Source organism: Phalacrocorax aristotelis, chromosome 11 (assembly GCF_949628215.1).
Source record: "Phalacrocorax aristotelis chromosome 11, bGulAri2.1, whole genome shotgun sequence".
Taxonomy (NCBI): Eukaryota; Metazoa; Chordata; class Aves; order Suliformes; family Phalacrocoracidae; genus Phalacrocorax; species Phalacrocorax aristotelis.
In genome coordinates, this window is record NC_134286.1 from 11,384,645 (window position 1) to 11,398,014 (window position 13,370).

The window sequence follows — 13,370 nt, forward strand, 5'->3', positions numbered from 1 at the left end:
TTGGCAGGTGAATGCGTGGCTGCGTCACCTGGTTCTGTCTCTGACACCTCTGCATAAATCTTCTTTCTGAAATTGGGCGCTGCTGCCTCTCACAAGGTCACCTTAGAAAAACCAAATTGGATGCCTGGTGCTCACATGTCTGTGGGGCAGGGGGATGCAGAGCTGCACCAGTCTGCTGTGCCCTGGGAATTTTCAGGTGAGGTGAATGCTGGGGCCCAGGCAGTTGGCCCTAAGCTGAGAAACGTCTGTCTTTGAGGACACTTTGGCTTCCACACTTGAATGGGACTCCATTATGGGAACAGAGCCTTGTGTGAAGCTGGTGGGAAACTCGTGTAGCCTTTGAGAAGGAGCTATGTTCCTGGGTACTCATAGTACAGGTAGAAGAGCACTCCCACCTCACAAAGAGCTGGTGAATGCTGTTTCTCAGACACAGTGCCAAGCACCAGAACAAAGGAGGTTGCCGTATGAGCACGAGCAGGTAAGTCTTGGCCCATTCGCCCTCCCCCTCTTTTATAGCGATAAGTGAAATCACAGGGCGCCTGTCCTCTTTCCTGAAGGTAATGGTTATCGGCGTGTCAGTTGGTGCATGGTGCGCACAGGCCATGGTTTTAGCCTGAATGAGAACTACTGTAAGACTGTACGTGTACTGTCTGGTGAGAAGCTGTCTGTACTTGTCCTGCATCACAAGAAGCCCTGCAGGGACCGATCAGCTTCCTGCGACAGAAAGCAGTGCTGCAGAAGAGATGCAGCTGCTAGCGCGGTGAAGGCAGGAAGGCGTCTGCTGTCAGTGGGACTGACCCTAGAGGAGTGAACTTTGGCAGTGGATTCCTGTTTGGCATCTAGCCCCCTGCACTGCTGATCCTGCTCCAGATGCTATAAACATTGGTCCCTGGAGAAGTGGAGTAAGTGAAACAGAAGTCCTTAAGATGCTGGTCACACTGTTCCTGCCTTTTTTCTTTTTTTTTTTCTCTTTTTTTTCTACTAGCCTGTCTCCCTCTCATCGAGTCATATGAAGAAAAAGATTATGTACTCCATGGCATAGCTGACAGTATCGAATAGATAATGACAACACTAGTTGGTTACCAGTGTTTCTTCCAAGGAGACATATATTTTTAATAAACAGAGAGTTGCAAAGAACTCTGCCTTTGAGACCTTCTTGTAGAGTCCTTCATTGTGTGCCAGAGCTGGTTCGTGGCACTGATCTCAGCAACTATTGATATGGTCTCTCCATGGCAAACTTAAGCAGTGACAATGGTTTCTAAAAAAAACTTCTTTTAGTATAAGGTGGTCACTGAGACTGTGCCTAAAAGAAAAAGGAAATAAGAAATTTTTAAAAAAAAAGGAAGTGGGCTTATTTACAGCCATAACCAGGCCAAAAGCTCTTTTGGCTGGGTTGTTGTAACACAGGTTGACTCTGGTCTGATGACTTTACATCATAAATGTATTTTGGGTCACGGCTTGAATTGTGGGGCGTTTGCTTTACAAATGCAGATCAACTATAGGGTTTGTATGCTGCTACATAATTGTTCCTGTATTGGATATAAAGACAGCAAAGTAAATATATAGTCCAGCTAATATAGAGCATCTTTTTTACAGTTTAACATGCTGTTTAGACATCAGAGAGAAGAAGAAAGAAGTAAACACAACTAGTATTTCTTTCTAGTACCTTTTAAGTGCAGAGAACAGGAGTGTTCACCGGAAGACAAATGTGGTTAATAGGGTTGTCATTATACATCCCTGCCTGAATCTGATTTGTCATTTAGCTGAGCTAATTGAAAGGCGAGATGGCTTTGGTTTTTAAATCTTGAGTACAGCCTGCACACAAGAGAAGTAAAGTGAGATTTCAGGGGAACGGGGTGTTGTACAAAGCACTGGCATACAGTTTGCAGACAGGTCATGGTTTATGAAGTTCATTGGACAAATAGAACAGTTTAGAAATTCCTTTAACTGAGCAGATCAAGAGTCTTGTGGTGGTGGCTGTCCATAGACCACTGGAAGATTGAACAATTGCTAAGCCAGTCTCATGCTGGTGTTACCGCTCCCAAAAATCAATCAATGGATTTGGAATGATGAAGTTGATGTAAAGCATCACAGGACCATTGTCCATTGGCAGCTCCCATGGTAGCTGCCAGGCTTCTCTGTCCAGGCTGTAGAGTTAGTTTCAGTAACTCAGAGTTGCAGTATGTGGATCTGCAAATAAGTCTCCCTACAAAATCCATGTGTCCTGAGCTGATGTGTCATCTTGATCTGCTCTGACAGTGACACGTTAAGGTTCCAGAGGCGAGAGGAAGGGAGGATATGTTCTCAAATAAATCATGCCACTCCTGTATGGTGTGAGAACCACTGGAAGAGGAACCCACATGCTAAGAGAATGAGGGTGGCGTGAAGGGGAAGCACTATTTGCTCTTTTGAAGCTTTTGAACAAGCTAATTTTCTAGCTAAGGACAAACTGCTCTGCCTGTCACGATCTTAGCAAAGTCCTCTGGACCTCACAATAGCAGAGCATTGTCCTGTTAAAGGTCCTGTCTGATTGTGAAATGGGGGAGGGGCTGGTTCTTTTCTCGCCTGAGATTTCCTGCTACAGATGCCTGCAACAGGCACGAAACTAATCTGCCCTAAGACACTTCTAGAAAATTAGATCATAAGCTGCTTGTGCTATACAGCAACATGTCTATGCTTCTGTCTGCGGCTGATTGTCTTAGTCCTCGTTAGGCAGAGGGGCACAGGGTCCGTGAGGCTGCTGGAAGAGGGGGTTTAAAGAAATTTACTAATAGTCGTCTCAAAAAATTTTTCCCCATTGGGGCCTGAGATGCATGCACCTGGACAGGTGGCTTAGGTGTGGCTTTTCTTGCTAATGATGCTTGGCAGCATAAGCTTCGAGGTCTGCTATTCTCCGCTTTCCTCAAGCTGTCACAGCAGGCTTCATGGCACTAAAGCAGCTGCTGTGAAGCAGGTAAAGTTAGCATCATCTTAAAGTTGTCTTTTTCCTTGAGGAGTCCTTAGGGATCCCTGACCTTGCCTCTAAAACGAGGGTCATGTTGCTTGACTGGAGTTTTTTCATTAAGTTGTTTGGGTCAGTCAGTGCAGCATCTGTTAATGGCGCAAGCACACAGAAGCACTGCGGCACTAGCACTACTTTGTCGGAGCCACACTTGGCCCACCACAGGGGTGGCAGTGGTAGTTCCTCCCTTAGTTCCAGTGCACTACTTGGCAAAAGCTTATGCCCAATCCTTTAATGAGCTTCAGCCCTCTTCCAATTACCTTGATTTCTGATTACTGTGATCATGTCAAGTCTACATGCTAGTGTTCCTTCCTGCCTCTCCAGCATGCTCAGTGCAGCAATGACTGTAACAGCAGCGAAGCGCTTCTCAGACTGCATGGTGGGAGGTGGCCCAAGGGGCACCCCAAGTGGAAAGCTGCTGGAGAGGCCGTGCTCCTACTGCAGGTGCCTCTGGGTGAGAGGTGGCAGAATGGCTCTAGCGTCTCTGCCCTGCCCCATTCCCAAACTCTTCTCAGCAAGGACTTTTTTGTCCTGGGCAGCCACGGTCCTAGTGGCTCTGTGGTAAAAATACCCTCTCCCCAGACCTGTTCTCTAACTGACACTGCAGTTCCCATGTGCTTCCAGGCTGTAGCTGCTCCCCAAGTAGTTAAGAAAAAAACACAGGGCATAAAATACAGGCTGGGGAAAGGGAGGAAATTTGGGAACTACTGCCCTGGAGGATACATTTGTGTTCTCAGAAGCAAGGAAGAACTTTGTAGATACAGAGTAAGTGTCCAGCATGTGCTGTAGCTTCCACGATGATCTATGAGTCAGAAACTACTCTTGCAATGCCACCCTCTGGAGCAATCTGGTAACATCTCAGGGATGAGTATGCAGACTCTAAGCTGAAACGATGCTGCAACAATACAGTGATCCATAAAGAGAGAAGACTGGGGAAGGAACGAGCAGCACTGTTTTTTTTTGGGGGGTGGGGTTTTTTGGTTTGGTTGGGTTTTGGTTTTTTGTTGTTTTGGGGTGGCTTTTGGGGTGGTTTTTTTTTTTCCCAGGTCAGCTGTTGCTGGCTTTAAAAGTTTTCTATCCCACAGTAATCCTAGCTGGGCTACTGAACAACATTTAGCCTAGTAAAAATAAACACTGGACCAGCCTGCATCTACACTAGTAAATGCAGTGCACAAATACCTGCAAAGAGTGATTGCATGCAAACTACCTATTGGGAATAGTGCCTGGAAATCTAGCTAATCAAGGTCTGAAGGAGAGGAATTCTTGCCCTACTTACAGCCTATGGTAAATACTAAGCCTGGAATAAAACTTACAGTGCAGAAATGTGCAGAGAAGAGGTGTTAAGTACTATCAGCAGAGTCTGTAAGTGGTCCGATCTGGACTCCTTAGTGAAGTCTGTAGCATAAAAGAAATTAAATGGAGCATCTCCAAGGAAAAAAAGTTCAAACAATTCTAGCTGTAGGCAAAGACACATTTAACACTTGCTGCCTTCTGTGGCTGTATGTAATTACCTGCTACACTTACTGGGCAAACATGACCTTCTCAGGTGGTATAGTGTGACACCTTTACCTGTTTGTATCTTTGTGCAAGTCAGCACCGAGAACAATAATTAAAGGCGTCCCGGCAGGCACCAAGGAGCTACTACAGGCAGCAATGGCTGCCTTTGACTCTATGGCATCATCTACAGTCCCTGCATTAGTGTGATGCAGCATACATCTCCAAAACTGTGACTCTAAAGGAATTTTCTGTGGCATTCGAGGCCTGGATTCTTATGGGTTCAAAGGTGTTCCTTAGTTAAACAGACAAAGAGCTGAAAGCAGTGGCTCACAGATATCTGAATCAGACCTGATGAACTGAGCACACTAGGTGGGGAATTTAGATAGATCCATCCTCCTATGTGTGTCTCACAGGAGCCATCTGCATCAGGCAGCCTGGGTGATTTGTCTGGGTACCATAACCAGAACATCACTGAAGTTCAGTGGAGGTGGCATCCACTGCTTAGACTACCTCAGCCTGAAGAATAAAGGCCCTGTGATAGACCTCAGGAATAAGAACATGTACATAACCTCCAGCTGAACGTAATTATTTTTTGCTTGCATCCTGCTTGACTATTTCCACAAAGGTACCTTCCTGTTCCTACCAATACATCGGTCTATCTCGCTGAGCCTGAAGAGCAACAAGACACTTCACAACAAACTCTCTAGCAGGGACGCAGCTCAGGCAGCACCAGCCTCAGCTATAGCATCCAGTATCTTGCTATCACAGGCACCAGATCCTACAAACTTCCCTGGCTGCCACCTTCAATATCATTCACTCCTTCAGGGATTCCCATCCTCACACTATTATCCAGAAGCTGATACTAACCTGTGCAGTATCCAAAGCATCTAATATAATATACTCCTACTTAATGTTGCTGTAAATGCCACATGGGCTTCTGTGCCTGCGTGTTACCTGTCTTCAGGAAATGACCCTGTATCCAGCCACACAACAGACATGAGGTTGTGGCAGCTATGCTAAGGGCTGGTTTCTAGCTTCAGCCGTAGGATGCCAAGTGGTGCCTGGTACACACAAAAAGCAACCACAATTTGTTACTCAGAGTTAGGACACCAGGAGGTGTCATGGAGCACATCTGTGCTACAGCACAGAAGACAATACTCAGGCCCGCGAAACAGCAACAGTTTTATAGAAATAATTACATTTCTTAACCGCACTCCACCTCTCCACACTGAATTTCAGGTGGGAGATGTATCTTCAATTCAGCTGCAGCGAGATCCATCCGTTTACCAGCCTGTGTTTGATGTGGATTTGGGGCAATTTCATGCTGAACTGTGACTGGTATGTTACAGTTAGTAGTTGTCGCAGGAGAAGAGTCAGAGACCACTCAGACAGATCTGAACTAGTAGTTAGTTTATTGAGTTCTAATCAGTAAATTTAGGTACGTAAGATATTTAATAAGTACAGATGGAGTGGCAGTCAGTACTATTTACTACACTTAAAGTTAGTACAGGATACAAAGATTATCGCTGAAGCTTACTATACACATCTTAAATGTTACATGCATGCAACAAATGTCACTTACCACCCAGTCAATGTCTCGTGTCAGGTAAGGGATCTCTCAGCCTCGAGGGGTAACCTTGAGAGACATCCCTGCTCACGGGGAGATCACCGCTGTGCAGCCAGCTGCTATGGAGGGAGAGCTCAAGGGACCCTGATGGCTGCAGATATTTATACTGTGAAGTGGTTGATTTGTAGTCATATTTTCTGCTGTGTTAACACAGTTTTGGCCACTTATCAGCCCAGTCTCCAGTCAAACCAATTTTTTTAGGTTTGGTGCTGAGTTCTCACTGATAGCCTCACACATAGGATTAACTTTGATTAGGCCAACTTGCTGAGATCTGCCTGGACCAAAGTTCAGTTAATTCAAACAGGAGGAATGTATCAGTCACAGCAGTCTATAAGCAGCAGTACCTAGTCAAAGCTTTAGCTTTTTCTGTCAGCTAAATAGTACCTGCTCTTTTTTATTCTAAATTGCAAAACTGCCAAACAGCTCTGAATTCTTGTCCATACTGAAATGGACTGAAAACTAAACAATCTGATAAATATTTATGGAAGCTATGACCAGGAGATGCCTGGTCTTGGAATACTTTTATTGTTCTCACTGCCACTTACTACTAAAATCAGGTATTTAAACCAACCTATTATACAACAGCAGGCAGATCTAATGAAAAAGTTAAGTATTTATTTCTGTTATATAGCTCCAGAGAACGAAAATTATTCCCTAGAGGAAAACAATTATGCTTATTCAATATACACTTCCTAAAAAGTATGTAATTTATTTTCCAAGGGGATCCTGGTTTCTTTTCCACTGCTCCCATGACCCCAAGCCTTCGCAGAGCTAACGGCCTCTTTCATTCAGGAGAATATTCCCAGCAGACTGCTGTCCTCCTTTTTTGCACTTGCGGCTGCCATTATTCTTCTTCATTTGGAAGAAACCCTTTTGCTCTGTCCAGTTTGTCCAGAACCTCACTATAAAGACCGATCATCTGGAGAATGTAAGCACCACAGTTGTCAACAAGGATGGATAAAGTTATATCATTCAACTAGATAATACAACAAAGTGACAAGGAACAGAAGCAAGTGAATAGGTGGGAGACCACCATCAGCTTCTAAATCTAAAATTTCAGATTGATGTAAAGATTTTGGCACAGATCTAAATACAGATATTTAAGAAAAAAATAGTTATATCAGTGCAACCTAAGAAAGGTGGGTTTATTTATACTGACTTAAAGCATAGTTTATAGCTGAGTATTACCTCACTGAATAAACCAATTCACAGAATCACAGAACGGTTGAGGTTGGAAGGGAGTGATCTCAATTCTCATTGTCTTAACTGATGTACTTAAAATGGTATAAAAGTTGCCCCATGGCCACAAAGAGTCAGAAGTTGATTTCCAGTCAGCCATTTACACAATCCTTCCAGTAAAAGGACACTACATTACTCTTTCTATTGTCTATCAAAACTTCTCTGGCCTCACTTTGAAAAAATTAGCATCAAGCTACCCCAAAATATTTAGGTACCACGCTTCTCCTGAAACTTTAAAGATCCTCTGTAGTGGTTTCTTCACCCAGATCCATATTTGAATCACAAATTCAGGCGAGACATCCAATCCCACATCCTCAAATCCATCTGCTTACACTTACATGCCCTTCATAGCTTTTCTTCAGAGATCCTAAGTGATTGAGGAAACGCATTCCTAATCCACACCACTGCTCAGCTTCCTTGTATTTACCAACAGTATACTGAAATATTCCTGTATTCCAGGCTCTTGTCATCAACCAGAGGATCTCCATCTCCGGGTAAGCATCCTGGAGTAGCAAACAAGAAGCAGCAGCTCATCAGAAAACAGACTCTTCGCTTTAAACCTGAGAAGTCAAGCGTGCATTAGAGTTTAGTTTTAGAGTGGGAGAACAGGTTGGTTTTTTTTTCTCCTAAGCAAAGGACAATTCCTTCGGAGCCATCCTCTACTTCACAGTTCATCTGCACTACTGTCAAACAGCTTGTTTCCAACATGGGTAGTCATGTTGCAATTACCAAGTTAGGTCAGAAAATACAATTCTCTGAGGCTGGGAATGATGCTAGAATGGAAGCATGCTTTCCAACAGCCTATCTGCAGACAGGCCGCACTTGCTGCCACAGTAATTTCCAGTTTATCCAAACAGTACTGGACAGCAGGACATAGTTGCTCACTACAGATCAGAAGCAGCAGTCTTCAGAATTTCTCTGTGCACTGTGGCAATGGCTTGCCAGAGTGAAAGTGCCCTTACAACTGCAGAAGAGAAGCCAGAGTACCCAACAGTACTTTGAATGTGGTGGGGAACTGATTCAGTTGGGGAAGGGAAGGACAAGCAATTACTTATTTGCCATGCCAATCTTTAAGGGGAGGCTGGAAGGACTTATTTTCCCCATTTCGATAGATACTTCTCATCCTAAGAGGGCTCAGAGTAAATTTCTGAACTGCAGCATCCATTTTGGAACAGGAGGTATAAATCATGAGTGGTGTGCCAGGCTTTCCAACTGATAATGTACTGATGTGCTGTGCCAGTGACATTCTCTTAGCGTGGTACCATTAGTACCTGCTGCCATGAGCAAGACCGCAAAAGGTCGCCTTCTAGTACTGTGAAACTTTGCTGTTATGAGTATCAGTCCACACCAACATTTAATTTGTATCCCTCAACAAGAACATTATTGAAGTTATAATGAGAACTTCAGTGATAAGCAGGCACAAATGTGGACACATTCTTTTTTTGGGAAGTCAGTAACAGCATATCTTTATGCCACTTTTATAACAGAGACATTCAAACCTGACTAAAGAAACAGCCATGCAATGGAATGAAGCTATGAAACATAGTATTGGTTTCATTAGTCCTAAACAAGAATACTCCTTAACTGATTTTTACCTATGAAATTCTAAGTAGAAATGTCTGACTTCGTCAGTACAACTGCCTTCACTGTACAGCATTATGCTTCAGGCCTGAAAGGAGCAGCAGAAATGCTAAGTGAAAGAAAGATTTTACTCTCCATATACCTGTCCTCACAGAAACAAGACACGTGGTACCACAAGTACTGAGAGCACAAGAATCTAGTTCAAGGTCATTTGGAAAAAATAGTAACATATAAGTTCCTAAATGCATTTAACAAAACAGAGCTGAGAAAAAAGAAAGACCGGTATCCAAATTTTAGCCCGCTTTAAACTGATCTGGAAAAGTAATCTGCATTTAAAAAAAACATATTCAGCGTAAGAACGTAGAAAGCAAGAGGAGGAAAGATGGATGTTCTAGCTCAAAATGTTTCTAAAATAGGCACTAAAAATTTCACCTTAAGTGTCTCTAAAAAAGCCCAGGGAATTTCATAATTCAGTGTTAAATATCCAATAGGCTTTTCTTTTGACGTATTTTCAGTGTATCTCTAACTGAAGAACTCTTAGCTGCTCCACATACAACACTATATAATGTTCAGTCCACTAATTACTCTCAGTCTGATGAGAATTTTTTTTAAATGTGCTCAGGATCATCTCCCAGTCTCTTGTTTTCCTGTTCAACTTACTGTGCTGCTGACTACGCTCAGAGCATCTTCAAAGTAGTCCCACACCTCCTGCAGTACAGAGGCACCCAAGTCTGTTAATCCAGTTGGCAAAGAAAGATTAATCAAACTATGTATACATTTGCTGAGAAATGAAACAGAGCAAAAGAGGAAACATTAAATACCATGTGCACAAACAGCTACTCTTTAGTATCAGCAGCACACTAACTTATGCCTCTATGATTGTCAGACAGAGAGATTCACCTTGGTGCTTATGACACTCAGAGTCTTACAACAGAAATATCCATTTTCCAAGTATCAGATCTCATTCATATAAACTACACAAAAAGAGAGCAAGAGCAGCATGTACTTCATTATTTTTGTTGCTGGGCTCTAAAGTAACACAGAAGGAAAGACATAACATTTTCTAGGGTGCTACACATGACAGCAAGAACTAAGCAGTTAGCATCCTCAGAAAATCAGTGACAAATACGTGGTTTCTGAAACCAGGTCTGTATTTCTCCGTGTGAAGTGAGACAGGCAATATTAACAGCTGCTTTTGTCCAGTGGTTACTGCAAGGAACTCAGAAAGGAGGGAAAAAATATTTTATGGGATACAAGTGAGACAGAAGGACACACCAGGTTGTTTTTTAGATTCCTTAAGGTACAGCTGTTAGAGATCCAGTTACCCAGCACAATAAATCACATACGTACTATGGCATCATATCACTAACTTAGAACTCATGGCTTTCTTCTCAGCCCTGAATTTCTTTTCACTTCATTGTTTTTGAAATGCCTACTTCACTACTGCAGGGTAACATTTGAAATAAACACCTTCCTCACAAGAAACAGCCAGAGACCGCTTCTGGATCCAATTTTCATCCTCCTTCCTCAACAGATTCATTTATTGGAAATAGAGCTGTTTCAGAAAATATGCCCAGTAAACAAATCGGAATTAACACATCTATTAGACAGTCATACTTGAGAGGTACATTGCTTGGCCAGCAGGAAGTGGAACCTTGTGCATAAGCTAAAATCCATTGTTTTTACATTGCAGGCTTTATTCCCTGTTAGCATTTCCAGTCACAGGCTCATGGCAAAGCTATGTGATAACACTAACCTAAATTTCACAGTATCAATGACAGTCTCCTTTCTGTGAAGGTTTAGTGCACTCTTGAGAGCTTTCTTACACAGTACAGGATACCGAGCTGGAGATTCCATTGCTAGTGCTTAAAAGCAAAAGAAAATAGAGAAAAAGAAAGAAATTACTGCAGTCAGACTTTAATCTCATTGATCACTAAAATAAACTACTGCATGTGGCCAGATCCCTTGTGATAAACAACTGAGATTTGCTTAATGCCTAGGCTGATTACAGGCTAGTGCTTCTCTACTGCTTTCTTACTGTGCACATCATCAACAAGAACTACAAGGCAGAAGCACAGAAGATTTCACAACTTACAAGTACTCTCACTGCTGTTTACTCCTGGTGCAGTAACCTAAAAATATTGTGGGCAGGGGGTTGAGGGGTGTCTAAATTGAGGACTATTGTTTTGTTTGTCTCCATGAACATGAAAATTTGTATGGAAAAATGAGGCAGTAGCCAGATGTCAGTGTTGGGTTTTCAAGCCCAGGTGTACACTCCCTCAAGACAAGGGAGGTAAGTAGGTGTTTACAGAATCCTACAGAATTCCCTCCCAAGATCTGCAAGATCTGGTAGCATTAAATTTTACTCACCTTCCTTGGATCCTACTCTAGATTCTCAAGGAGGCGTGATTAGAGTTTTGTGATGTACAGATCATACATACTGTATGATATGTACATGATGTATCATACAGAAGTATGGTACAGTATAGAGATCTATTTACAAATGAACTACACTAACTTTAGGTTGAAACTGCATATCTATTGAAGTCCACATCCTAAAACTTCTGTGTTGGGGCATGGGGTCATTCTCTGGCCTTTGCCAGTTTGGAGTTTGCAAAAGTTTATCTGAATAACCTTTTCCAGACTCACAACCTATATAAATGTCTCAGGGTCTAGAAGTGGAAGGATGTCACAAATTTCTGACTCATCATTCACGTAATACAGTATTTCAAAATACAGATCTAATGTTGATGAGATATTAAGCATCTTTGCTTCAGGACACAAAAATACACGGTTAGACCCATTTTCCGCATGCTGTACAATACATATTAATCCTGGTCACCCCAAATGAACAGGAAAGAGCAACAAAAGCTGTTTGTCATGACTTGATTCATGACTGTGATAGTACAAATGCAGTCCTTACATGCAATGATTTCTAGCGTCTTGACCTCTATTTGTGGCTGCTCCCATACTGACTCCATAAGGTTGTGGAGTGTTGGATCATTCAGTTTGGATCTTGCTTCAAATTCGTAAAGCAGCAACAATGTGTCTGTTGGGTCTTTAGCAAAATCTCCTACAGAAGAGACAGAATTGCCTGTATGTAATGATTCATTTTCTTAAAGCCACATGGTGTACCATAAGGTATAAATTTTGCTTCCAACAGGCAAGAAAACCATTAAGGTACTCAGATATAACAGTAGAGCAAGTGGAACTCTGAAGCAGTCTTGGCCAGAAACCTCACATGTGCAAAGAAGAACACCACCAACCACCATGTCTCCCCGGCAAAAAAAAACCCGCCTGTAATTGGCTGAATTCATGCAACCTTCCAAGGCAAGGTAATAGTTACTAGGGAAGCCATTTTCACAGACAGGTAAAAGAAATAACAGAAAGCCACCAGCTCAGGAGGTCAGCTTATGAAAGAAGTTATCATCTGCTTCAAATTTTTCTATAGGACTTGTCCCCTTTCTGGTAGAAAAGCCCTCAGGAAATCCTTAAACACAGAAAAAGCGTGGGAGAACAACAGAACTGCTATGAAGGTGTAAACCTGACAGAAATGCCAAACAATCCTATACTGAACTACCACAAAGACCTTTGTTTTTACATCTAAAAGACACTCTGAGCTTCTTCCGGGGCAACAGAATTGTCCACACATTGGTTGAGGTCTAGGGAAGAAATGAAGGAAGCACCAGGCTACCATTACACAGACCTCTGCAGGAGAAATATCAGTATGTCCCTGTGCTGAGATGATCAGCCCCATGGGATTTAAAGGATGGAAATTAAAAGGGAAGAAGTCTTCCTGAGTTATCTTGTCTTCAGTGCAAAAGGACAAAGAGAATCCCAGATACAGGCCATATAATGAACCTTTCATTCTGAATTGTTAAGTGGAAGAAAAACCAGCAAGTAGATTTCTTGACAAAACTTAAATACTAATGTATCTTACAATGAAAACTGCACAGTGTCCCAAACCTATAACTGAAAAGAAACCAGACCACAGGCCAAAAAAGGAATGCCTAATGGATTTTTTCTACCAATATACTACCAAAAAAGTAAAGCATACATCCTCTAGTCATCCTCAGCATCACAGCTGTCAGCGGAAAGCACACCAGTCTCCAGTAATATCTGATCTAAATTGGCATGGAATAGTCAGGGAACAGAGGATGGGTTTTGGCGCTTCAAAGTATGATAACAGGTCTTTCCGCATTCTGGAATGCCTTATATGGGAGGGGGCTAGTAAAACTGTTAAAACAGTACAAGAACAACTCCACTCAAGCAAAAAGCTTGGTTTCCTAACATTTAAGACAGAAAGTCAACCCAGCTTCACTTTGAAAGATTGTTCCATACTTCACAGCACCTATACAATAAAAAGCCTGCAATGACATAAAAAACACAGTAGTTGGCTTTGCCAGTTCTTTTATCATAACGCCA

General features: G+C 42.4%; 1 protein-coding gene across 10 annotated transcripts in view; it reads right to left on the reverse strand.

Moving 5' to 3' along the window:
• Nucleotides 1-5,893: 5,893 nt before the first annotated feature.
• TEX11 (testis expressed 11) overlaps nt 5,894-13,370 on the reverse strand; it is a 34,019-nt gene continuing 26,542 nt past the window's right edge. For 5 of the 10 annotated variants that reach the window (XM_075106875.1, XM_075106874.1, XM_075106873.1 and 2 more), the window contains 5 exons: nt 11,869-12,018; nt 10,702-10,810; nt 9,606-9,726; nt 7,703-7,867; nt 5,894-7,044 (listed from right to left, as the gene is read on the reverse strand). In XM_075106875.1, coding sequence (XP_074962976.1) covers nt 6,970-7,044; nt 7,703-7,867; nt 9,606-9,726; nt 10,702-10,810; nt 11,869-12,018 — 620 coding nt within the window. In that variant the 3' untranslated portion in view covers nt 5,894-6,969. Of the gene's footprint in view, nt 7,045-7,702; nt 7,868-8,959; nt 9,727-10,701; nt 10,811-11,868; nt 12,019-13,370 lie in introns of those variants that run through there. The other 5 variants (XR_012662731.1, XR_012662733.1, XM_075106879.1 and 2 more) reach the window with 5 other exon arrangements.